This window comes from Gorilla gorilla, chromosome 5 (genome assembly GCF_029281585.2).
Source record: "Gorilla gorilla gorilla isolate KB3781 chromosome 5, NHGRI_mGorGor1-v2.1_pri, whole genome shotgun sequence".
NCBI lineage: Eukaryota > Metazoa > Chordata > Mammalia > Primates > Hominidae > Gorilla > Gorilla gorilla.
This window is the reverse complement of record NC_073229.2, coordinates 178,666,959-178,690,985: the sequence shown is the minus strand read 5'-3', so window position 1 is coordinate 178,690,985 and position 24,027 is coordinate 178,666,959. Positions and strand designations below refer to the sequence as shown.

The 24,027-nt window shown below is 44.4% G+C and overlaps 1 protein-coding gene across 3 annotated transcripts in view; it reads left to right on the top strand.

Moving 5' to 3' along the window:
• Window positions 1-8,948: 8,948 nt before the first annotated feature.
• CNKSR3 (CNKSR family member 3) overlaps window positions 8,949-24,027 on the top strand; it is a 104,458-nt gene continuing 89,379 nt past the window's right edge. The window contains exon 1 of one of the 3 annotated variants that reach the window (XM_019029777.4): window positions 8,949-9,538. In XM_019029777.4, coding sequence (XP_018885322.2) covers window positions 9,487-9,538 — 52 coding nt within the window. In that variant the 5' untranslated portion in view covers window positions 8,949-9,486. The other 2 variants (XM_031012191.3, XM_031012190.3) reach the window with 2 other exon arrangements.

The window sequence follows — 24,027 nt, the reverse complement described above, 5'->3', positions numbered from 1 at the left end:
TTTCATATGAGGAAAAAAGAAATGAGAACCACAGAACTAAACAGAATACAAACTGTAAAAATCCAGAGAAATGAAAGCTCAAACAATATTTGCCTGTAAGGTTTGTGGGGAAGACAGAGCAAAGGGGGCTGGAAGGCAGATAGTGTTTTGGTCCTAAGTGAAATTGGAGCCCCTGTTTACACCAGGTGTATTAGGGTTCTTCAGAAAAAAAAACCCAACATATATATATGTGTGTGTGCGTGCATGTGTGTATATATGTATGTGTGTGTATATATATGTGTGTGTGTATATATATGTGTGTGTGTGTGTATATATATGTGTGTGTATATATATATATAAACACTTTGTAAAGTATTAGGTGTTTCTGAGACAAAGAGCTTCCAACATCTTCAGTCCGTGTCACTGTAAAACTAGAGATGTCTCAAATATCCAAGATGCTAACTCCCCCGTACATATACACACATATACCTACATATACATACATATATATATACACATATACATACATATACACACATATACATACACGTACACACACAGACATATATAAGTATATATTAGTATACTTCATTTTTTAATTTGTTATGGGAATTGGCTCACGCGATTATGAAGGGTGAGACGTCCCACCATCTGTTCTCTGCAAGTTGGAAAAGCAGGAAGACCAATGGTGTAATTCAGTCCGAAGGCCTGAGAACCTGTGTATGTGTGTGGGGTGGGGGGGCGGGGGTGGTGGGGGATGGGGGCACGGGCTACTAGTATAAGTACTGGAGTCTGAATGCCAGAGAACCAGGAGCACTGATGTCTGAGGACAACAGATGACAGGTGCTCTGGCTCAAGGAGACAGAGACAAAATCCACACTTTCTCCGCCTTCGGTTTTATTTGGGCCCTCAGTGGTTGGATGATGGTCGCCCACAGTAGTACGGGTGATCTTTACTCAGCCTACTGATTCAAATGCTAATTTCATCCAGAAACACTCTCACAGACACACCCAGAAATAACAATAACGTGTTACCAGCTCTCTGGGCATCCCTTAGCCCAGTCAAACTGATACCTAAAATTAACCATCGCACCAGATGGTGTCTCTTTCTTGGGGAGCCTGACCCTCAAGGGGAGCCTGAGTTGGCATCTGATGACCAATAATGGCAACAAGTATTTCTCTGTGGATGTAATATCTTTATTTTAATACTGACAGAAATGCCTGTTTGACATGCAAAGTATGATTTGCTATCATTGCATTATTGATAGCTTCTGATAAATTGTGTATCTTCATTCTATATTAAAATATATAAACAATATACAGAACCCTGAATCTCCTTTCTATCCCATTGTCACCAGGCCCTCCCTCCCTCCCTCCCTTCCCTCCTTCCTCTCTCTCTCTCTCTCTTTTTTTGGAGTCTCACTCTGTCACCCAGGCTGTGGCGCAATCTCAGCTCACTGCAACCTCCGCCTCCCGGGTTCAAGTGATTCTCTTGTCTCAGTCTCCCAAATAGCTGGGACTACAGGCACTTACCACCATGTCCAGCTAATTTTTTTTTTTTTATTATTTCTTAGTAGAGACGGGGTTTCACTATGTTGGCCAGGCTGGTCTCGAACTCCTGACCTTGTGATCCGCCCGCTTTGGCCTTCCAAAGTGCTGGGATTATGGGCATGAGCCACCATGCCCGGCCTGCCTCTCTCCCTCCCGTCCTCTCCTCTCCCCTCCCCTTCCTTCCTTTCTTTCTCTCTTTTTACCTCCCTCCCTCCCTCCCTCCCTCTTCTTTTCTTTTCTCTTTCTTTTTGGAGACAAGGTCTCACTCTGTCACCTAGGCTGGAGTGCAGTGACACAATCATGGCTCACCACAGCCTCGACCTCCTGGGCTCAAGTGAGCCTCCTGCCTCAGCCTCCTGAGTAGCTGGGACCACAGGTACGCACCACCACATCTGGCTCATTATATTTATTTCTTTATTTATTTTGTAGAGACGGGGTTTCACCCTGTTGCCCCAGCTGGTCTCGAACTCCTGGGCTCAAGTGATCCACCCACCTCAGCCTCCCAAATTGCTAGGATTACAAGCATGAGCCACTGTGCCTGGCCATTTCCAATTGTCAAACCTAATGTCTCCAAAACCAATTCAGCAAGTGAGTTTACACAACCACAGTAAGCCATGTGAACTCACGGCAGACAGGAAGGAATTCATTTGTTCTCTCATTCAAAAATGCCTTCTTGGTCAGGCAGTGTGGCTCACACCTCCCGGCACTTTGGGAGGCCGAGGCAGGAGTATTGCTTGAGTTTAGGAGTTTGAGACCAGCCTGGGCAACACAGTAAGACTCTGTCTCTACAAAAACAAAACAAAACAAAAAATCTTAGCCAGGCATGGTAGCACGTGCCTAAAATCCCAGCTACTCAGGAGGCTGAGGTTGGAGGATTGCTTGAGCCCAGGAGTTTGAGGCTGCAGTAAGCCATGATCATGCCACTGCACTCCAGCCTGGGTGACAGAGCCCTCTCAAAATAAACAAACAAACAAACAAATAAATAAATAAATAAAATCCCCTTCCTTAGCTGCCCTCAATAACTGATATCTCAATATTAGAAAAGAGAATGTTACCGCTAGAAGGATCCTTAATGTTCCTTTCCACCCAAAGAAGCTGACTTGCTCAAGGTTACAGGGCCAGTTATAAACTGGGTAAGAGATTGGGATAATAAAGTTAGTTGGGATCGCGAAGTGTTCCTCTTGGAAACATGAATTTTCCAAGAAAAGGGAAATCTTAGGCCAGCACTTTAGTGGAAATGAAGTTATCTCACAAGAAGACATGGACGCAAAGGCGGAGGATGTGACTCTGGAAAAGGAGTGACACAGTTGGCACACTTGGCCCCTTCGATGGCACTGCGTGGTCCTCCCAGGTGAGACCAGCATTGCATTTGTATTCCTGTCCTTCTTAAACCTTAAGAAGGTGCTTTATGAAGTGGCCCTATGTCTCTTGTCCTTTCGTGCTAGGAGAAATGTTAAATAGATAGAAACCCCATACTCCATCTGGCTGGCCACTGAGCGGCACACCCAGGGGATGTAACTTGGAGCAGGACAGAAGTGAAGGCTGTGGCCTTAACTTCCCAGTGTTATTCAGGTTCTCCCTTGGGTTCTCTCCACTAGCAGCAGAGATTTCCTTGGACTCAGGTAACACTGGTTTAACCACCCAAAGGCTTTCTGTGGTTCCCTAAACTGAGGCTCCTCCAGCTCCTGAAATCCCTCTTGCCACCTGCCGGTTACTCCAGCTGTTTCTCTGGGACTAGGCCCAGGAGAAGGGGAAAAAAAGTGGAAAAGAAACGGATAGAAGCCCATTCCTTTGTAACCAAAAGCAAAAGTTACACGGAACTCGAACGGAAAAAGAGATTTGATCTGGGAGTTTTCCCAGAATGGAATGCGCAAGTATTAAAACAATTACTGTAAAACAATGACTGTCGCTATCATTTGTGAGCTGGTTGTGGATTTCAACAATCACTTTGCTGACTTTTTGGCAGTAAGTGTGAGTTTTCCTGTTCTATGAGACCTTTGGGAGTGTTCTCAAAATCCTATGAAATCATCTGACTGCCTACAGGAAACCCTGATTGGTATTAATTTTCATCCTTTCCCTTTTGATGTTGAAGTAGACTGAAACACTTCCTGCTTTTCTATGTTCTTTTTCTTTCCACCGTTCTCCCATCCCAAATGGTTATAGTATTTCCAAATGCAAGGAGCTAGTTGTGGAAAATTAAGGAATAGTCTCCTGTTACAGGCTCAAATGTCTAAGGATCCCAAAGGGGAAACATATATGTGCCTTTAGTAAAAATCTGGATGTGTTGATTAGCAATGGCTGCAGAATTTAAATACCTTTGGTAGGTTGAAACTAGAAGAAAGTCTCCTCCTCTGTATGAAATGGTAGCTAAGTAATGGAAGAGCAGACAACTTTTAGACTGAGCTCAAAGTTAATTAAAGCTCCTTAGTTATAGTCTGGGGCATTTGGGTATATATTTCTATTTTATTTGAAACAGGATTATTAAATATTTGTTATGCCAAACTGAAGTTAGAAAAATATAAAACAATACATATTTTTAAATTGTTATTATTTATTTATTTTTACTAGAAGTGTCTTGAATACATAAAACAATATATAAACAATTATTTTTATGTTCTTGTTAACATTGTAGAGATTTTAAAAAATTTTAGCTTAGTGCGTTTAGGATACTCAAATCTGCTCTTTCTCTCTTTCTTTCTTTCTCTCTTTCTTTCTCTCTCTCTCTCTTCTTTCTTTTCTTCCTTTCTTTTCTTCCTTTCTCTTTCTTTCTTTTTTTTTTTTTGAGACAGTTTCACTCTTGTCACCCAGGCTGGAGTGCAGTGGCATGATCTTGACTCATTGCAACTTCTGCCTCCCGAGTTCAAGGGATTCTCCTGCCTCCCGAGTTCAAGGGATTCTCCTGCCTCAGCTTCCTGGGTAGCTGGGACTATAGGCACCCGCCACCACACCCAGCTAATTTTTGTATTTTTAATAAGAGATGGGGTTTCACCATGTTGGTCAGGCTGGTCTCAAACACCCGGCCTCAAGTGATCCACCCGCCTCGGCTTCCCAAAGTGCTAGGATTACAAGCATGAGCCACCACCCCCGGCCAAATCTGCGTTTTATTTCCAAATGTTATATTTTTACATTGCCTAACTTAATTATTGTTTTATTTTTAGGTTTAGAATGATGTTCATTAATCTTTTTTCACCCTGAGACTTTGTCCTTATCAGCATAGAATTTATGACTGAAGCAAAAATCACCGAGTCTGAAACTCTTGGTATTATATTGACTTGTTCTGAGATTATGAGTCCCATAAAGTTAAATTGGAACTGTAAGAACAGCTGGTGTAAATGGCATTCTGTTCTTTTTGGATACTCTGCAACTTGATAGGGGGTACAAAAAGTAATAAAAATCCACAGGAAAAAATGTAGGCTTGATTGTTCCCTTTTTGTCTGTGGCACCCTCCTTCGTTAGTAGTTTCTGCACTTCAGGGCAAGGACATCCAGTTCTTTTGTGGGTACTGCCTCATCTGTCAACTCTTCCAAGGTACAACGATAAGGCCTTGAAAATAGAATTTAGCAACATCAATGTTTCTCTTTTTATTAGAAAAGATTAATCAACTTTTCCAAGTATGATTTAAAGTAGGTGAGGTTTTTGAATATTTATCTAATTAACATTGATCTTTGAGTTAGAGATAGGGCTCAGTAAAAGAAAGCCAAATACCAGCTTTCCAACTGTAGAATGACTTAACATTCCTGAATGATCAGAAGAATTTGAATAAGTGAGGCAGCACTTGAGAAATAAAATATAATAAAGTTTGAAGTCTTTACTACCTGAATTATCTGATAGGGAACCTGGCATGTTTAGGGAGATAACTACATTACCATGGTGTGAAGAATTCAGACCAAATGGAATTAAATGAAAGACAAGAACATGAGCAGTCTGGATGATTTAGTTAACCAGTGATGACTCTGCAGTGATGTAATGTCATAGATAAGAATGCTTAGCTCTAACTGTAGGATATTTTCCAGGCAGAAAACTGCAGACGTTTTTGGTATCTCTCAAGATAAAAGATAACTTAAGAACATATACAAGACAATTATATGTGAAAAAATTAAATAATTTTGAATTTTCTGAAAATAGTTAAAAAGAAATGTGAGGGAAAGAAAATGATAAGAGAAGAACCTCAGATTGCAAAATAAAGTTGAATATTTAGAGCAACTTGCTTGCTTGCTTTCTTTTATTCTGGAAAACATTACATTGTTTTTAACTGGGGAAGGAGACTGGCTTTTTACAGATTAATAATTTGCTTAAAAGTTTGCTTAGTTTGCTCCTCTGTGTTTATCAAATTATAGGTATAACCACTAATCCAAAATACTCCATCCCTTGTTCTCACATAAAGAAGTAATAAATTTTGAACAAGCTTAAAACGTTAATATCACATTGGTCCTCGAACTCCCTTGTTTGTGTTTATTTACCAGGTCACTTTCCTTGGATGAAAGACTACAGAAGAAATCCACCTTTAGAAAGTCACAGGGTGTTTTTGATCTAAAAGGCTACTCATCATTTCTGAATCCTCCTAGTGCTTAGTTTAGTGAGTACCTAATACATATTTCATCAACTGAATAAATGACTTAAACATGCAAGAAGGGTCAAAGTCAGAAAAACGAAAGAGCTGGAAAGAAATCTAGAAGATCGGGGTTCTAGTATCAGTTCTACATATTAATTCAATTTTAAAAAGGCTTATTGAACTCCTTGTATGTGCGACGAATTGTAGTAAACATTAAGACACAAATGAAGAGTTCTGATCTGGAAGATGGCATAGCTGCAGTTTGGTAATGTGTGTGAACATATGGTGTAATAGCTACAGATTTTAGCTAGCAGAGAAGAAAAGTTAGCAAATTTACAAATTATCCTTTTATATATACTTAATTTTTAAAGCCATTTACTTAAGATTCTGCCTTTATTAGCTTTGTATGCCATTAATAGCTTTGTATGTCCTCAAGTTTGCATTTCAGCTAGGAAGGCAGGCCTCCCTAAAACTTTCACGTGCTAACAGCTGTAATTAAGGTAGAAGGCTTTATTTAAATAGTAATTAGCCTCCAGGAGTTGAAGTGTAAACAGAATGCTAATTCATTTAGATAGTTAATTGGCCTTCCGGGTTAGAGATCTTAGCGTGGCCTTCCTCTTTAGCTATGCTGTATTTATGTACCAAGTATAGACAGTGTGTTGGCGCCGTGGGATGTTTTGCAAACTCTTGCTTGACTCGCAGAATTTTAATGTTTTAGCTCTTCTGGTAAAGACTACTGCCAATGAATCTGAAGACGTGAAAACATCAAGTAAAATTCCATGGCAAAGTCATTAATATTTGACTTGTCTTTGTAATTGTGGGGACCGTATGGCCCAGTTTATTCATGTTATTCCAATGTAATTCTTGATAGTCGCTTCTTTCATGCTCAAGAATATTTTGATTTGGAGGTAAGTTATGTGGTCACCCTAATCATAATCAGAAATCACACAACAGGCAGTGATTGCTGAAACAAAAGGTGTGCATCAGGTTGGTTACCCTTTCCAGTGAACCAGTGTCAAGGTCCTTCTCCCTGCTGACTGCTGTAAAGATGGTTAATGCTGGATGTCATTAAGTTTAAAGGTCTTTTTTTTTTTTTAAGGACAACTACTATTCAGGAATTTTGTCATTGCCTTTGCCAACTTGTGTGGTCTGCCAGTCACTTTCGCTAGATGAAAAAAAAGAATCACTATATTTGATAGTTGTGTGTCTCTGCGTTGCCCAGTCCTCTAGGAGAGTTGAATGGGAGGTGGGTCTGATGTTTTGCTTTTTAAAAATGTTTCTTTTGCTTGGATGCTCCTGCTCATCAGATGCTAGGCTGGCTGCTAGCCATTTTTCCACATGTGCGTCCAAACAGACCTGTGTAAGTAGCACATATCACACGAATTCAACAAATACTGAATGAATACAGTGGCTGGCACATAGGAAGCATTCCCGGATATTTACTGAATGAATAAATACCAACCTTGCCTTTGGTCCCGTGCTGGGTGCTACAAGTTAGGTGGTAGGAAGAAAGGCAGGAGAGAAAACTCTATATGAGATCAAGTAGGTTCTGCCCTCAAGGGGTTAATAGTCTCCAAGAGGAAGATGTAAATAAATAACCGTAATTGAAAGTAAGAATCATTCAGTGCCAAAAAGAGTGGGAGGAAGAGGTTGCTGGGCGGGGCGGGGCGGGGCGGGGCGGGGCGGGGCGGGGCGGGGCGGGGCGGGGCGGGGCGGGGCGGGGGTGGCGGGTTGGGGTGGGGAGTTGGGGGGTGAGGGGAGGGGTGGTGGCGAGGGTGGCGAGGGTGGCAGGGGTTGGGGGGGGCGGTTAGGATGCAGGGAGAACTTGAAGGAGAGGCAGGCATTCAAATTAGATTTTTCCCCCAGTTTAGCATTAACTCTGGCCCCAGTTGCAGTCCATGAATGTGGAAGGGCCCTCCCCTGCCAGGCGCTGAAATTGTGCACGAGCTATTTTTTTTTTCTTGGCTAACAACTTTCCTCTCACGGTTAATGACTAATCCCAAGGAGCATTAGCTCACTCTGCAAATATGAAATTATGATATAGCAAAATATAACGCTAAAAGCCATCAATCTAATTTTAGTCGCAAAGTTGAAATTTCATAGCAATAGCATTAAAAGAGTTACATTGTTACGATTTCAGTCAACATATAAATGAAATAAAATTGTTCTGGCCTGGCGCGGTGGCTCAGGCCTGTAATCCTAGCACTTCGGGAGGCCGAGGCTGGCGGATCACCTGAGTTCAGGATTTCGAGACCAGTCTGGCCAACATGGTGAAACCCTGTCTCTACTAAAAATACAAAAATTAGCCGGGTGTGGTGGCAGACGCCTGTAATCCCAGCTACTCCGGAGGCTGAGGCGGGAGAATCGCTGGAACCTGGGAGGCAGAGGCTGCAGTGAGCTGAGATCGCGCCACTGCACTCCAGCCTGGGCGACAGAGCGAGGCTCCATCTAAAAAAAAAAAATTGTTCTACTTTAAGAAACCTAAAATGACGGCTGAATGGCAGAGTAGTATTACGATATAAAGCATTTAAAATGAACAGAACACGCAGATCTTACTTTTTTTTTTCCTTTTCTTTTTTTTTTTAGTGTATTGTTGCTCACAGCGAGACAGAGTGTTCTGCTACCCACAGGGCCAGGGCCTCACACAAACCAGCGGGCTCTCCAGGGTGCGCGCGCGATCTACAACCCGCCCCTTGAAAAGGAAAGCGGGGCCCGGGACGCTGCGGGTGTGAGCCGGACCGGCTTAGAGAGGGAAAGTAACCCGAGTCCGCCGCTTCGGGCGGACCCGCCCCCTCCCACGAGTTTCCCTGGACCCTCGGCCCCGCCCTCTCTTTTATTCGGTTTGCAGCAACCGGAGCTGAAACTTTGCAACCCCAGCGCGCACGCTCTGCGCTCGGCCCTGCCAGGGCGGCACGGGAGGGCGGCGCAGGAGGTGGGACCTGCGCCGGGAAGGCTCCGGGACGCCAGCGCACGCGGAGCGGGGACCCCGGAGAGCCAGCAGGCGAGAAGACGGGCGAGGGAGAGCCGATCGCGCCTCGAGAGATCCGAGGAAGTGGTCGCGGGCCGTGAGGCTCCCGTGCCGAGCCGAGGCCAGGGGTCTGGGGTCGCAGCCCGGCGTGCCTGCAGCTGCCGTCGCTCGGGAGCAGCAGCTGTGCCCGGGATCCCGGCGGCGGCGGGGGAAGGAGGAGCTGCAGCTGGACTGTGGCAGCTGGAGGGAGAGGGCCGGGCTCCCCTGGCGGAGCCGCGCTGGGACGACCGGCTGACCGCGGCCATGCAGTCTTGACGGAGTCGCTCGGGCGCAGGGGAGCAGCCGCGGGCGCGCCCTCCCGGGAAGGGGCACCGGAGCGCAGGCAGCAGCACTTTGTCTCCGACTCTCCAGCCCAGCGAGAGGCGAAGCGGTTTACCATGGAACCCGTGACCAAGTGGAGCCCCAAACAAGTGGTGGACTGGACTAGAGGTGCGCGGGCCTTGGGGGGGTCCGGAGTCCTCCAGCCTCGGGGATGGGGCGGACGAGGAGCTGGGGAAGAGGGTACTTGGCCCTTCCTCCCGGCGGGAAGCGGTGAGGGCACAGCCCGGTGACAATGCAAACTTCTGCCGAGTGGCCTGTGCGCTCCTATCTCTCGTACCTGCTCCGAGCTCTTCCTTTCCGGGGTGCGGATTGTGGCAAGCCGAGGGGAGCCCTATCTTTAAACCAGGGAGTAGGGGTGGCCTTTCTGTGGCGGTTGAGGGCTGGGGATGCCGATCTCGGGACTCGGCACTCGGGCCGGGGGGCGCTCTCCCTGCCTGGCCCCGGTGCGGTGCCCGGGGGCCCGAGTGCAGAGGGACAAGGCGCCTTTGTGTGGGTGACTCCCGCCGGACCTCGTCCATGCCGCCTGCCCAGAGCCGTCCGCAGGCGTGACAGGGCAGTCGGACAGGTAGAGAGAGACTCCGGCGGGTCGCCGAGCCTGTCGGTTTTTGTTAGAGAAGGCGAGAGGGCCGCGCAAAAGCCAACACCATAGCATTTGCGCCAGGGAGAAACCTCGAGCCAGGACTCCCCGGGAGGCAGTGACTTTTGCTCCGGGAGGCGCCAGTATCCCCGGTGGCGCTGCATTTTCAGGCCACATGTAAGCACTGGGAAGGAGAAATATAATTGTTTGGAACCACTGTCTTGATTCATACAATATTTGGGATGAGGAAGGCAGTGGGGCTGGGGCGGTGGGGGGGGGGGTGGTGGGGGGAATGAGCAGAGGTAGAAGCTTGTCCTCCTAGCTGGCTCGCTTACTTTTCAGTGTCTCCTACGATTTCGAGGGAAAGGTACTAGAGTTTACTCAACCCTTTTCTGTACTTTAAAGAGAACAAAGTCCACCAAGAACAATCTGTATTTTCATGGTTTCCCCCCACCCCCAACGACATCTCTGTTTCAAGTTACTATTTGTTTTTCTATCTGCTCTTCCAGGTGAGGAATGGTGTTCTTTCTCAGTAATAACTAGAATTGTATAGCGCTTTACAGTTTGCTAAGAGCTCTCTCTGTTATTGTCCTTGGTCATCACAGTAAGCCTGTGAGGTAGGTAATACTGGTAAGACCAGGTCGTCTTTCAAACCGTCCCACCCATGGCTGCAGCATAATGAAAACTGATCACCGCTACATCTCATTTCTCACGCCTGTGACGTACACATAGACCACGTGGAATAGGATGTCCGAGGTGTGTGGGGTGTGTCAGTGGGTATGTCTGACCATTTCCTGCTCCTCTGGGAGAACTCCTTGAGAACGGGTTTGTCAAGTGAGCAGAATTTCCTGGACTCCTATATAAAATGAAGCTAAAAACAACACATGCTTTTTTGCCTTGGTGACTAGGTTTCCCTTGGTAAAGAGTAAGTGGCATTGCCAGTACTTGGTAGGAAGCATGAGCTTAAAAGCCATCCATGCCCACGCTAGCTTGAATTGAGGTGTGTTCTTCCATTCAAGATGCTACCAAATTCCCTAGGCTGGCAACTTCCTGAAACTGAGTTGATATCTATTTTATCTGTATGTCCCTCATAGAGCCACCTTGAGACGCTGCAAATTTCAGCTACTGTTGACTTCTAGAGCCGCTCTGTCCAACTTAGTAACCAGTACCTCTTGTGGCTCTGCAGCCCTTGAAATGTGGCTGGTTAGAATTGCAATGTGCTGTAAGTCTAAAATACACATGGCATTTGAAGACTTGGTATGAAAAAAAGAACATGAAATATCTTAATACTTTTTATTAGATGTGGAAATGATAGTATTTTGATATGTTAGGTTAAATAAAATATATTACTAAAATAAACTTCACCTGTTTATTTTTCCCTTCTTACGTATGTCTCCTAGAAAATCTAAAATAACACAGGGCTCACATTTGTGGCTTCCATTATATTTCTATTGGACAGTCCTGGTGTAGCAGAAAGAAAGGGTTACATCTTATCACCCTGGCTTTTCTGAGCCTCTGCCAGCTTAGTTGATAATGTACAATCAGAAAAATGGTAACAGGCGCACAGGAAGATTATGGAGTGAGATCTTCACACCCTCAAGATTTGTGTCTGTTTTTGTTGTTGTTGTTGTTTTTGTCCCTCTTAGGATTGGAAAAGGAGAAGTGTAAAATCACATCCTGTTATGTTTGTTGAGTATTTAAAAGGGAAAGTAGATTAAAACGTTTTTGTTAGCCAGTTGCCTTGACGTTATCAGTTAGTTGAGTTACTTTCATCTAGGAAAAGTTTTCTCCTGACCTGAAAGAACATCTATGGCTGGCTCAATACCTACGATACTTACTAGGTTACATACCTGTGGTTGGCACTTGACTACGTTATACAAAATGCCTGTGCCCTTTTGGACCCTGAAATACAGCCTAGTAGAAAGACCTGGATACTTTCTGTGTTCGAATCTAAAAAAGATGGCTAAGATGATAAGAGGCTGCAACCTTCCAAGTTGCATGACCCATTACTTGAATATTTCTCATAATAATGATGCTCAAGTATTGACTTCTTAATGAACTATCGCCTTACAAAAGCTTGTTTGCTGATAGGACTATTTTTAGTGCTCTTTGCTAATCTCTTTACCCAACCTTTATTTTATAAATACATGCTACTGATAAGCAGCTCTTCGTGTAGACTTTGCTACTCTTGGTATTGCATGAATCCGGGTAGGGCGATTATGAGAACCATAGAAGGCCTTTGATTTAAAACTGTCTAAACCTGGCCACGGTCGACAGCTGGATCTCACCTCCTTGTTATTTGACAGATGTGTGCCTTAGGAAAGAAGTTCTTGTCTACAGAATGAATTAACCTGTCTGGCTTTTATTATTAATGTTTAGCTACACTGTCACCAATTTTACCGTAATGTTAGTGGATCCTCAATAATTATTAAGCAGTGTGTCAGGCACATGTCTAAGCATTGTACAAATATCAGCTCATTTAATAGGCACCACCACCTTTGAGGTAGGAACAGTTATTTCCATTTTGCAGTTGAGGAAACCGAGTCACACACAGATTGACTGATGTCACCCAGCAGAGCAGGTGGTTTGGCTTCACTCCACTCCATTTTCTCAGGAGTTTCTTCCCAAGGCCACATCTAGACCACACCGAGAATCTTTACATTTATGAATAGAACTTCAGGATTTGGTCTGAATAGCATATGGTAGCGGAGGAGTCTCATCCAGTATATGTCTGTGTTATTCTCTATCTTTAGTTCATGTCAGAAAGTTATTTGTAAGTCAAATTAATTCCTAGTTCATGGCGCCTTGCCAGTCAGTTCAGTAAAGGCCTTTGCAAAGCAAATGATCTTTTACAACATGTAGGGTTAGCCGCACATAACAGAAAACCCAGTGGGTTAACCAAATCGGGGTTCCATGGCGCTGCCATCTTGTTCAGCCATTCGTAGCACATGGCGTAGGTTATGGCCTGGCACATGGTGTTCATTTTCATACTTAATGCTTCAGTGCAAGGTGGCGGCTCCTGCATGATTGTCTTCCTATTCCAGGCAGAAGGGAGTCTCATGGAAGACAGAAGACAGGTAGCAGCCAAGTCTTCCCCTTTAAAGAGTTCTTTGAAAAACTGTCAAGTGACCTGGTTTACATCTCAGGTGCCAGAAATGTCACATGGCCACCTCATGCAGCAGGGAAGGCTGGTTGCTGTAATTTCTTTCTTTTTCCTTCTTTTGTTTCTTTTCTTCTTTCTCTTTCCTCCCTCCCTCCCTCCCTCCCTTCCTCCCCTTTCCTCTCTTTTCCTTTCTTTTCCTTTTCATTTCTTCTTCCTTTTTTGCTTTTTCCCTTCCTTTCTTTTTTTTTAAGTTTGGTACATTGTGGTCCTGAAAAAAACTTGGAGTTTGGTCAGAAAGGAAAAAGGGGAGAATAGATATTGGTAGGCAGGCAACAGGGATTTACATGCACTGATTTTCATAGCTCAGTTCTCAGAGTAGACATGTGCTACATTCCCTACTTATATCCAGCCCTGTTTTGGAAATAGCATTATATCTTCATTCCTGTTCAACCTTCTTAGGTCAAAATCTGAATTTATATGAGGTCCTTTTCTCTAAGCTTGATTTAAATATGAGAAATTTCATTGTCAAATGCAGCTACCACAAGTCGTTTTTCTGCTTTAAGGCCACTGGGGAGCGCCTTCGACGAGGAAGAAGTGGGACTGGTTGTCCCAGCAGAACTGTCCTAGCCTTGGCTGTTGATCAGCCTCGAGTGGGTAGGCTCTCAACAATTGTGTAGTTGGCCAGGCGCGGTGGCTCACGCCTGTAATCCCAGCACTTTGGGAGGCCGAGGTGGGCGGATCACGAGGTCAGGAGATCGAGACCATCCTGACTAACATGGTGAAACCCCATCTCTACTAAAAAATACAAAAAAAATTAGCCGGGTGTGGTGGTGGGCGCCTGTAGTCCCAGCTACTCGGGAGGCTGAGGCAGGAGAATGGCATGAACCCGGGAGGCGGAGGTTGCGGTGAGCCGAGATCGTGCCACTGCACTCCAGCCTAGGCGACAGAGCGAGACTCTGTCTCAAAAAAAAATAATAATAATAATAATAATAAAATTGTGTAGTTGAGTCAGCACATCTCTAAAACCCACCTTTGGTCCCAGGACAGAAGTCTCTCTGGCCAGCTTCTGGTGCTGCTAGTGTTGGTAGCAGTCCCCATCACCAACCAAGAGAAAAGGGGGCTTTCTTGCTCAAGGTCTAAGCCACGGGCCCTGCTGTTTCCCTGTCGTGTCTATTTGTTTATGACACATAGCAGTCTTAAGGTGCTTGACTATTTGGTCATGGAAAGTCTGGAATTTCCAAGTTAACTATAGAGATCTGATACATCACCGGTCAACTGCTTGCACTGTTAGGCCCTTCCTGCCACCGTCCAGACAGAGGCAGTTCTTTCTGTTACCTTGATTCCAGTTTAGGTTATACCTTTTCTTTTAGTCTCTGTGGTCCCTGGGAAAGGGAGGCCTTTTTCTTTTAGCAGCCGTAGGTCTACCATTTGGCTATAGTTCAGAAAAGCTCTTCATTCCACCCTCTCCTTGATTCCATTCTCTCTCCTGCACTCCAGTGATAAAATTCTCTTAATAACAGAAAAACATTGATTGATGCACTTATTATCTTGGCAGACGCTGTTCTAAGTGTTTATTTAGGCTCTCTCATTATAAAAATTCTTTACTTATTATTTTTTAATACAGAGATGGGGTCTCACTCTGTTGCCCAGGCTGATCTTGTCCTGAGCTCAAGTGATCCTCCCACCTCGGCCTCCCAGAGTGCTGGGATTACAAATGTGAGACATTGCACCTGTCCAGCCTCTTAGATTTCATCCTTAGAAAACCCAGTGAGGTGTATGAATAATTTCCAGCCCATATTAAAGAAACTGAAGCAGAGAGAGAGAATTTGCTCAGGGTCCCCTAATTATTAGTTGTGGTCTCCTTGGGGCTCTCCTGTACTCCATCACTTTGTCACTTTGATTACTTGTACCAGGGGGTGGAGCTGAGTGGTTCAGAGCATGGGTTCTGGAGCCGGACTCAGTTTGTATCCCAGTTCTGCTTTTGACTGTGTGATCTTATGTAAGCTCTCCATACATTTCTACTCCTTGTTTTTATTGCGTTCTCTCTTCCTTTTTCCTATAGCTCCAGGACACAGACTGTTCTCTCTGAGCAGTGAAGTCTTTCATAAGGTGTATTCTTATCATCCAGGGGCACCTGTCAGTGTCAAAGAGATTTCTCTGCCGTTTACCAGCTGGTCAGAGGATCCGGGGCAGAACTTGCAGCTGATCAGGAAGGTTCTTGATTAGCGGAGTGATAAATGCCTCTTGCAAATTTCGTGAGCTTTCCTTGGGTAAATTAGTTTGAGCCATATTTCCTCACTTTTAAAAAATAGTACCTGGGCTTGCAGTGAGCATGGCATAGGATGGTTTTTGCTGTCAACTGTTGGCCCCTGTCTGGTACCTGGTCTGTGACCAGCAACTTCAGCATCACCTGGGAGCTTGTTAGAGATGCAGAAGCTTGGGCCTGCCAAATCAGAATCTGCATTTTAATAAGATCCCCTGGCGATTCGTGCACCCATCACAATTAGAGAAGCACTGTTCTAGCACGTAGCTGCAAATGTGTTTTCAAACTTTGCTAGAGTCCTGCTATTGTAGTATTGGGCTGTCTGGTCTGGTATATACTCCAGCTGTTTTATTTACATTCTGGAATGATGACACTTAATTTGAGAAGGCTTGTCTTTGCCACTAATTAAAGTAAAAAACCAGTCTTACGGTGTGTGCTTATATTTATAAGCACCACCTAGCAATAGCATCAGGCAATTCTTAGCAAAATAAATGAGACATTTCCCTTGAGATTTCTTCCTTATTCCTTGAAGAGTTCTTATAACAGCCTTTTTTTTTTTTTAAATAAGAGGCAGGGTCTTGCTCTGTTTCCCAGGCTAGAAAGCAGTGGTACGATCATAGCTCATTTTAGCCTCAAACTCCAGGGCTTGAGGCTTGAGTGATCATCCTGTGTCATCCTCCCAAGTAGCTGGGACCACAGGCACATGCCACTACACCTGGCTAATTAAAAAAAAAATCTTTGTGGAGATGGGTCTTGTGGTATTGCCCAGGCTGGTCTGGAACTCCTGGTCTGCAGTGATCCTCCCGGCTCGGTCTCCCAAAGTGTTGGAATTACAGATGGGAGCCACCATGCTCAGACCAACCCCTGCCCCCCTTAAAAAAAAATCTTTAACACCAGTAGTAAGAAGGGAGTTGTGGGGTGGTCAGTGGTCACTGTGGTTGAAGTTTGTTCTCAGGATCCTCAGTAGGACCTAGGAGGATGAGATAGATGGGCTTTTGGCTAGTCACACCATCCTATAGTTGGTGACCACACGGGGTTTACCACACTTAACTGACTTTTGGTGGAGATTTTATTGTTGATGGGAAATGACACCAAATGTCATTTCAGGAATAAATAACCATGGCAGTTCTAAAAACTTGGCACAAATATATGAGTTGCGCTGAGACTGGGGTAGCTCCATCCTTTATCCATGGAGATTGGCAAGTGACAACTCCTGCTTCGGCTCCTTTGTGCATTCCCCTTATTGTGAGGAAGCGAGGGGGCCCTCCCGTCCGTGTCCCCATGCCTGTGTCACTGCCTCTCTTTTCACCCAGCGTGTTGTCTTCTAGCTCCCGGACCTGAGCGTTCTTGCCTTGCTTTCTCTCTTTCGTCTCATTTATGCTATTTCTGGCGTGTCATCACTGGCTTACCCATTATGTAGGCTTTAAGTGAAAAAATCAGATGTTATTTTTGTGAGCTCTGAGGGCACTTCTGCATTTGTTCTCATTTGACTCTTCTGAAGCCTGGAGATGCACAGGAAGGCAGTTTCCACTGCAGATGAGCAGCATGGAGGAGGCTTTTGGAAGTGAAATGAATTATCCAAGGTCCAGAGGTGAGGAGCTGGGACCAGGCTTCACAGGCTTCTGTTCTGTGGTCCTGTCCCGTCCCTGGTTTCTCCTCTATCCAGGTGGTGCCTTCTAGTTCCTTCCTAACCAACAAGTGTGGGAGGCTGGGTGTGGTGGCTCACGCCTGTAATCCCAGCATTTTGGGAGGCCGAGGTGGGTGGATCACCTGAGGTCAGGAGTTTGAGACCAGCCTGGCCAACATGGTGAAACCCCGTCTCTACTAAAAAAAAAAAAAAAATTAGCCGGGCATGGTGGCGGGCACCTGTAATCCCAGCTACTCAGGAGACTGAGGCAGGAGAATCTCTTGAACCCGGGAGGCAGAGGTTGCAGTGAGCTGAGATCGTGCCACTGCACTCCAACCTGGGCGACAAGAGCAAAACTCCATCTCAAAAAAAAAAAAAAAAAAAAAGAAGAAATATAGGGAAAGCCCTTTGCATAACTTATGGCATGTGTGTGGAATTAAAAGAGGAAATACAGGGAAAGCCCCTTGCATAACGTATGGCGTATGTGTTTACCCACTTATTATTCATGATCAATAATAACTCAAGTTAACTGGTGGTGTAATTGGGATATTTTTATTAAATGTTTAATATTGTTGTGGCTGATTGTCACCCTTCATGTGCTTATTAATAATTTATGACAATTCCATTCGCCCTTTTGTTGTTATACAGGAGGTAAGTTAAATCAAGTCCGTCTTCGGTCTTCTCATTGTTTCCTTGGACGCTTTCGCCCTGTTCTTAGGGGAACCTTCTCGGTTTTAGGTATTGTTCTAAGTGCTGGGAATCCATAGTCCCGGCTTTAGTGTGGTAGATGTGTGGGTGACAAATGCCACCACCAACCACAAAACAGATGATAAGAAAATTTCTACTGATAAGCATAAATCAGAAAATAAAGCAGAGAGGTGAAGGAGAGGGACTGGGTGGGGGACTCCTTTGGATGACGTCATCAGAGAAGCCTTTCAGAGGTGACATTTAGGCATGAATGGTAGGAAGGAACCAGCCATCAGAAAATTAGGGAGAAGGGCATTGTAGGAGAGGGAATAACTCATGCAAAGGCCCTGAGGTGCGAACCGGCTTGGAGAGTTTGAGAAAAGGAAGTTGTGGTGGGGTCATGGGAGCGAGGGTGGGGGTGGTGGGTGAAGAGCAGGTGAGAGAGACACACAGAGGCCAGATCATGTAGGGTCTTACAAGTCGTGGTCAGGGAGGTGCGATTTTTTATTTTTATTTTTTAATAGTTATGGTGGAAAGCAGAGAGTGACAGTATTTGATCTGTGTGTTGAAAGATCAGTCAGGGTTTTTGAGCAGAAATGAATTCAGGAAATCCAGCTGGAAGGCATTGCAGTATTCTGGAGGCGATGGTGTCTTGGATTCAGGTGTTGGCAGTTTCAACCTTTGTGAAGCCAAGTTCTAGTTACAATTGGGTCATTGACAGCTTCCAATCTCACTAATGTAAACATTATATTTAAAGTTGGGATGTCTGCTCATTCTTTCCCCTCCTGCCAGGGCTAAGGTAGATGCTCTCCTCTGCCCCTGGCTCCTCTCTGGCCAAGTATGATGGTCATTTAGAATAGAGAGCGCCCTCTGTCTTTCTGCCTTGTTCACATCATTGTTATTTTCTGGCACTTTTTGCTGCGGCTAGTTTCTGAAGCTGTTTATTCATCTATGAATAGGGTTTTTGTGAAATTGGACTTAGCCTACTTTGTTTTCTTTGACATCAAATGGCTGATTGAACATTTTTAAACCTGGGATCAGAAGGGCAAATACGGTTGTGTTTATTAAAGCAAAGCAGTTCCTTAGAATGCGAATCAATAAGATGTAGAAATTAGAAAGCTTTCTATGTGAAAACTTTTAAAGTATTTGAGTAAAGAAACTGGTGTATCTGACTTAAAATATTTTGCCCTACTGAAAGACTATCCTAATGTTTGCTTTAGAAACTATAGTTCCCATACTTTTGGTGGAATAGATGGCATTTTGAGAAATTTTCAACAAGAGCTGGGCAGTTTTAAACACATAATATATCACTTCTCCATAGAGGGGAGGGAGTGGGAGAGGGAACTTAAGGAGGGAGGCTGATAATAGAATAACCTGGAAGCCTTAACCCCTTGCTCACACCCAGCTGTGAGTCCCCCAAAAGGAGACAGTCTGTCAGCTCCATCAGAGGAAAACCCCTACGTGCTTTCTATCAGAAAAGGCGGCGATTATGATAATCTGAATCATGCTTTCCTGAGGATAACCTTTTAGTGAAAGGAAGCATTCTATTTCCTATTTTCAGAGATTTGCGGAGAGGGGAAATTCAGTGCTTTGGGTTTGGGAGTGGATGTGTGTGTGTGTGTGTGTGTTTCTAATTTTACTTACATATGCATTAGTTGAACAATTTTGCATGTTCTCACAGTAATTTTATATTACATTGTCTTCAGGAGAATCAAGTCAAAATACTAGTTGGAATATGATCTTTGAAATAGAGGAAAACTAGCTTAATATGTAGGGTGGATCAGACTTCATGTAACACCTGTTAAAGTTGTCAGCACCATCTTAACAGAGATTCCAACTGGAGTCTTAAACTAACCATGAGCAGATGACACAACTGTGGGTGGCATTTAGGAAACGACTCTGTACACTAAAGCCTTAAATTGTTACTAATAAGTATTTAAAAAAAACATAAATACTCTTTGCTATTAAGATGCCTGGAGACACATGGTTTGAAGTGGTTTGATTCTAAGCACCCCTAGGCCAATTTGAAGAATTTTACATAAAGCTGATTAAAGAAAAACCCTTCCTGGAGCTGGAGAAATTCTTCATTCTTACTTGGATCAAATCAGAGATGGACAGGCCGGGCATAGTGGCTCACGCCTATGATCCCAGCACTTCGGGAGGCTGAGGCAGGAGGATGGCTTGAGCCCAGGAGTTCGAGATCAACTTGGGCAACATAGTGAGACCCCGTGTCTACCAAAAGAACCCCTCACATAAAAAAAACCCGGTAGAGATTGGCACCGTGGAATAGAGAAACTTAATGAGTGTTTAAACCAAGCTTTTCAAGAGACCGTTTCCCAGGCACATACATGCGGGGCGTCTCAACATCCTGTCACCATTGTTCTTGAACTCACTTCTTCAACACCAGCCTCACCTGGGAACATAGACATGTAAATTCCTGGGCCTCACCCCAGGCCTGCTGAATCAGAAACTCTGGGGCTGGGATCCAGGAAGCTAACAGACTCCCCAGGGAATTCTGGTACAGGCTAAAACGGGAGAATCAGGGGTCTACACCACTCATGTGGACTCTATGGAAATAGGTGACATAAGCCAGACTCTTCCTCATAATGCCTGTCCACAGTTTTTTGCTAATACATAATGACTGATTAAGAAAGACAATGTTTCCAGTAAGGACAGTGGTGACATATTTAAGTAGATGAGTAATGAACCTTGGCTTGTAAGTGTCCTTTCTGCAGAATAGGCAGGGAAGAGTTAAAGCTGGTATCCCCTCGGGCTCTTAGCCACCTGTTAAACCCCAGGCCCAGGGCATCCTTCCGTTGTGTCCCTGTGAGTGCTCAGCCCAGGAACACACAGAAGGGGCATGTTTCATGGGTCCGAAAGGACCTGTTTAGCTTTCATGTGGAATTTCCAGACCTGACTCGAATAGGGGAGCAGAATGTAACCCCCTCCCCTCCATTGCGAGAAAATAGTTGAGCTTCCTCACTTAACACTCAGGTTTTGGCTTTGAACAAAGCATGGAGATGAGAAGTGAGGGAAAGAAAAATCAGAAAAGAGCAGTACTGAGTCACAAACATGTTGCATTTCAAAGCAAAAAACTCTTTTGTCTTAGTAGGTGGGCATTGTGAACGTTGAATCAGTGTAGATGGAATTTGAACCTGTACTTTTGGCAAAACCCATGAGAGTCCAGAATAAAAAAGACACTGCAGAAGTGAACACCAAAGACCAGGAATGGCCCTGAGACTTGTAACAGGAATTGCAAACACGGTTGCCTATAGGGGCCAGGAGGCAAGGTCAGAAGTTGCAGTGTGGGGGCGTGTGACAGTAGGGAGTGGTGGAGACTGTGGCAAACCCAAAGCCATGTGTTGTCTGGTTTCTGCTGATTGTGGATGTGAAGTTTCCAGAGCTTCTGATTTTTGTCATTTTTTTTGTTCTTGTCAAATGAAGCTGTAAATCTGGGTTTCTACGTGACATTTCCCAGTGTTCACAAAATTGTCTATAGCTTTTTTTTTGACGTAGACCAAACAAAACATACCTATGGACCAGTTTGCAATTTCGTCTGTGGACAGCCATGGTCAGGTGTTAATTGTCCAGTGAGAAACGCACCTGTAAGATGTGAATAAAATTGGCTGCATGGTAATTAATCAGCTATTCAGTAAACTTTTTTAATGTATAATTTGTTTTTCCTATTTACCTAATTCCGTTATTCCTAAAATTGCAACATGTAATTCCATGCAGGTATTATTTAGCCAGAAACACTCATGTCCTGATGTATTCAGCAAACCACTGAATAGTTACTCTTCAGGGTAAAAACAGGAATTTGGCTTCTCTTGGTTGAGTTTACCTCCCCATAGTGGCTATATAATATTGGCCTCTGATGGGAGCTGTTTGTGTTTGCACAGAAAGTTTTCACGTATCACCTAAAATAGGGAGTGTGCCCCCGATCTCTGTGCTGGTTAGTGGGGTCCCGCATAAATTAGTAAGTTATCTGTTGACTCAAGGTTTTTTCCATCTTCAAGGTGCTCTGCATCGGGAAGTGAAGCAAACAAGAAACACACCAGCTTCAGTTCTTAATCCAGAATGGCACTCACCCCAAAACACAATTTACAAAACTTCTTAAACACAGGAGAATATTGTAGTCTTTCAGTTTGCGTTGTAAGTATACAGGCTATAGAGATACATAAGTGTATATACACACATATACAGATAAACATACCGTACATATTTATTGTGAATGACATTTTGATAAACCTTCATTAGATTTTTATTTCAACCATTAGCTCCCTTTCTAAAAGCTAAAACCAAAAAAGTACAAATTTCCTTTTTTGTACCAATTACTCCGCTTTATGCTAGGGACAGCCAGGTGAGTTAGGTGTAAATGAAATCCGTGTCCGGAAGCTGGCAATTTAGTAGGGAGGCAGCAGTGAGCAGCTGACATGTATAGCATTTCTTTCTCTCTCTCTCTTTCTCTCGTTTTTGAGACAGGGTCTTCCTCTGTCACCCAGGCTGGAGTGCAGTGGCGTATTCAGGGCTCACTGCAGCTTTGACCTCCGGAGCTCAAGAGATCCTCCTGCCTCAGCCTCCTAAGTAGCAGGAACCACAGGCATGCATCACCACACCCGGCTAATTTTTTTTTTTTTGAACTTTAGTAGAAACGAGGTCTCATTATGTTTCCGTTTCCCAGGCTGGTTTCAAATTCCTGAGCTCAAAACGATCCTCCTGCCTCAGCCTCCCAAAGTGCCGGGATTGCAGGAGTGAGCCACTGCGGCCGGCCTTTATCACGATTCTTTAAGGGCCAGGCTCTTGCTAAGGCTTCCCATGCATTATCTCATTTCGCCTTCACAATGCTTATTTGATATCGGGTGCTTTTATCATCTTCATCTTAGAGTTAAGGAAACCAAACCCTGATGTGTCTGAGCTTGCGTAGATAGCAAATAGGGTTTGAATCAAGAGGCATTAGAGCCTGACGTCTCCCCTAGAGGCGCTTAGGTAGGTAAGTTTGGCCTGATAAAAGGTTTTGAGGATGAGGGAAAAACATTTACATCATTAGCATTATGAATCACATTGATCTACTTAATTTTAACTTGTAATCTTACCACTCAAAATTCTAGAGAATAGTGTATCTACTTCTTTTCTCTTTTTAATATATGATTGGGCTCTTGTAAATGGGACAAGGTGGATTTTAAAATATATTTAATGGGGACTATTTGACCTTTGGGTAGTCCCTTCATGTTTTCAGGTTCTAATGCTCTCATACATTAAAATTCTGAGATTATATGGCTGTATATTTAAAAAAGACTAGAAGGAAATACATCAAAATGCCCACGTTGGTTATCTATAGAGGATAGAATGAAAGATGGCTTTATTCTCCTGTTTGCTCTTATTAAAGCAATCAGATGGTGCTTCTCCTGTACTCAGAGCCCTGGCTGCTTCCTGCCTGGCCTCTCCTGCGGGCTGCTGTGGAACCAGAAAAGCCTTAAACGGAAATGTGGGAGAGAAGGTTGGATTCACTTTCATGTCTTTCCAGGGTTGTGACCCCTCAAGTCCTGGTTGCCTTTGCTGTTCTCTATTACCTTCAAACAGCCAGCTCGTCTTTATTTCTTTTTTAGTTTTGTCGGGGTTGGCTTGATAGATGTTAGTCCATCATAGCCAGATGTGTCTAGCCTTGTCTTTTGAATGCAAGATTTAGGGTGTGGGTACTTAGCTGTTAGTGGACATCAGAGTCACTAGTCAGGATGAAAGAGTTCTTGGCTTTAACTCCCAGAAATTCTGGTAACATCATGTATAGTGACGGCCGCATGTCTAACAGGTGGCCAGGTAAGTCTTTTGGGGTGGTCTGTGAATCACACTTTGGGAGACAGTGACTTTTAGGGAGTTTGTTCTGAATTCACTAGATAATAGAGATATAATACAGAGCTTTGAAAGCTGGTGTCTTGATGACAGAGCCGTGGCAATGGGGAGGGTTGAGGAGGTGGCTGTTGGGCCTGTCTCCTGGTGAGAGTTGAAGGGGCCTGAACTCAAGCAGAGGCCTCGGAACCGAAAGGTGGTGGAAGGATGCAGCAAGAGGCGCCACACAGGAGTACTCTGCGCCCTGGCAGGGTCTGAATACACGTGGGAGTGGTGAGAGGGAGAACTTTAAGTCCAGGTTTTGTGCCTCAGTGACTTAGTGTGGCCATATCATTAGAAATGTGTTGAGGCCGGGCACAGTGGCTCATGTCTGTAATCCCAGCACTTTGAGAGGCTGAGGCAGGAGGATGGCTTGAGGCCAGGAGTTTAAAACCAGCCTGGACAACATAGTGAGAGCCTGTCTCTACAAAAAAAAAAAAAAAATTTAAAATGAGTG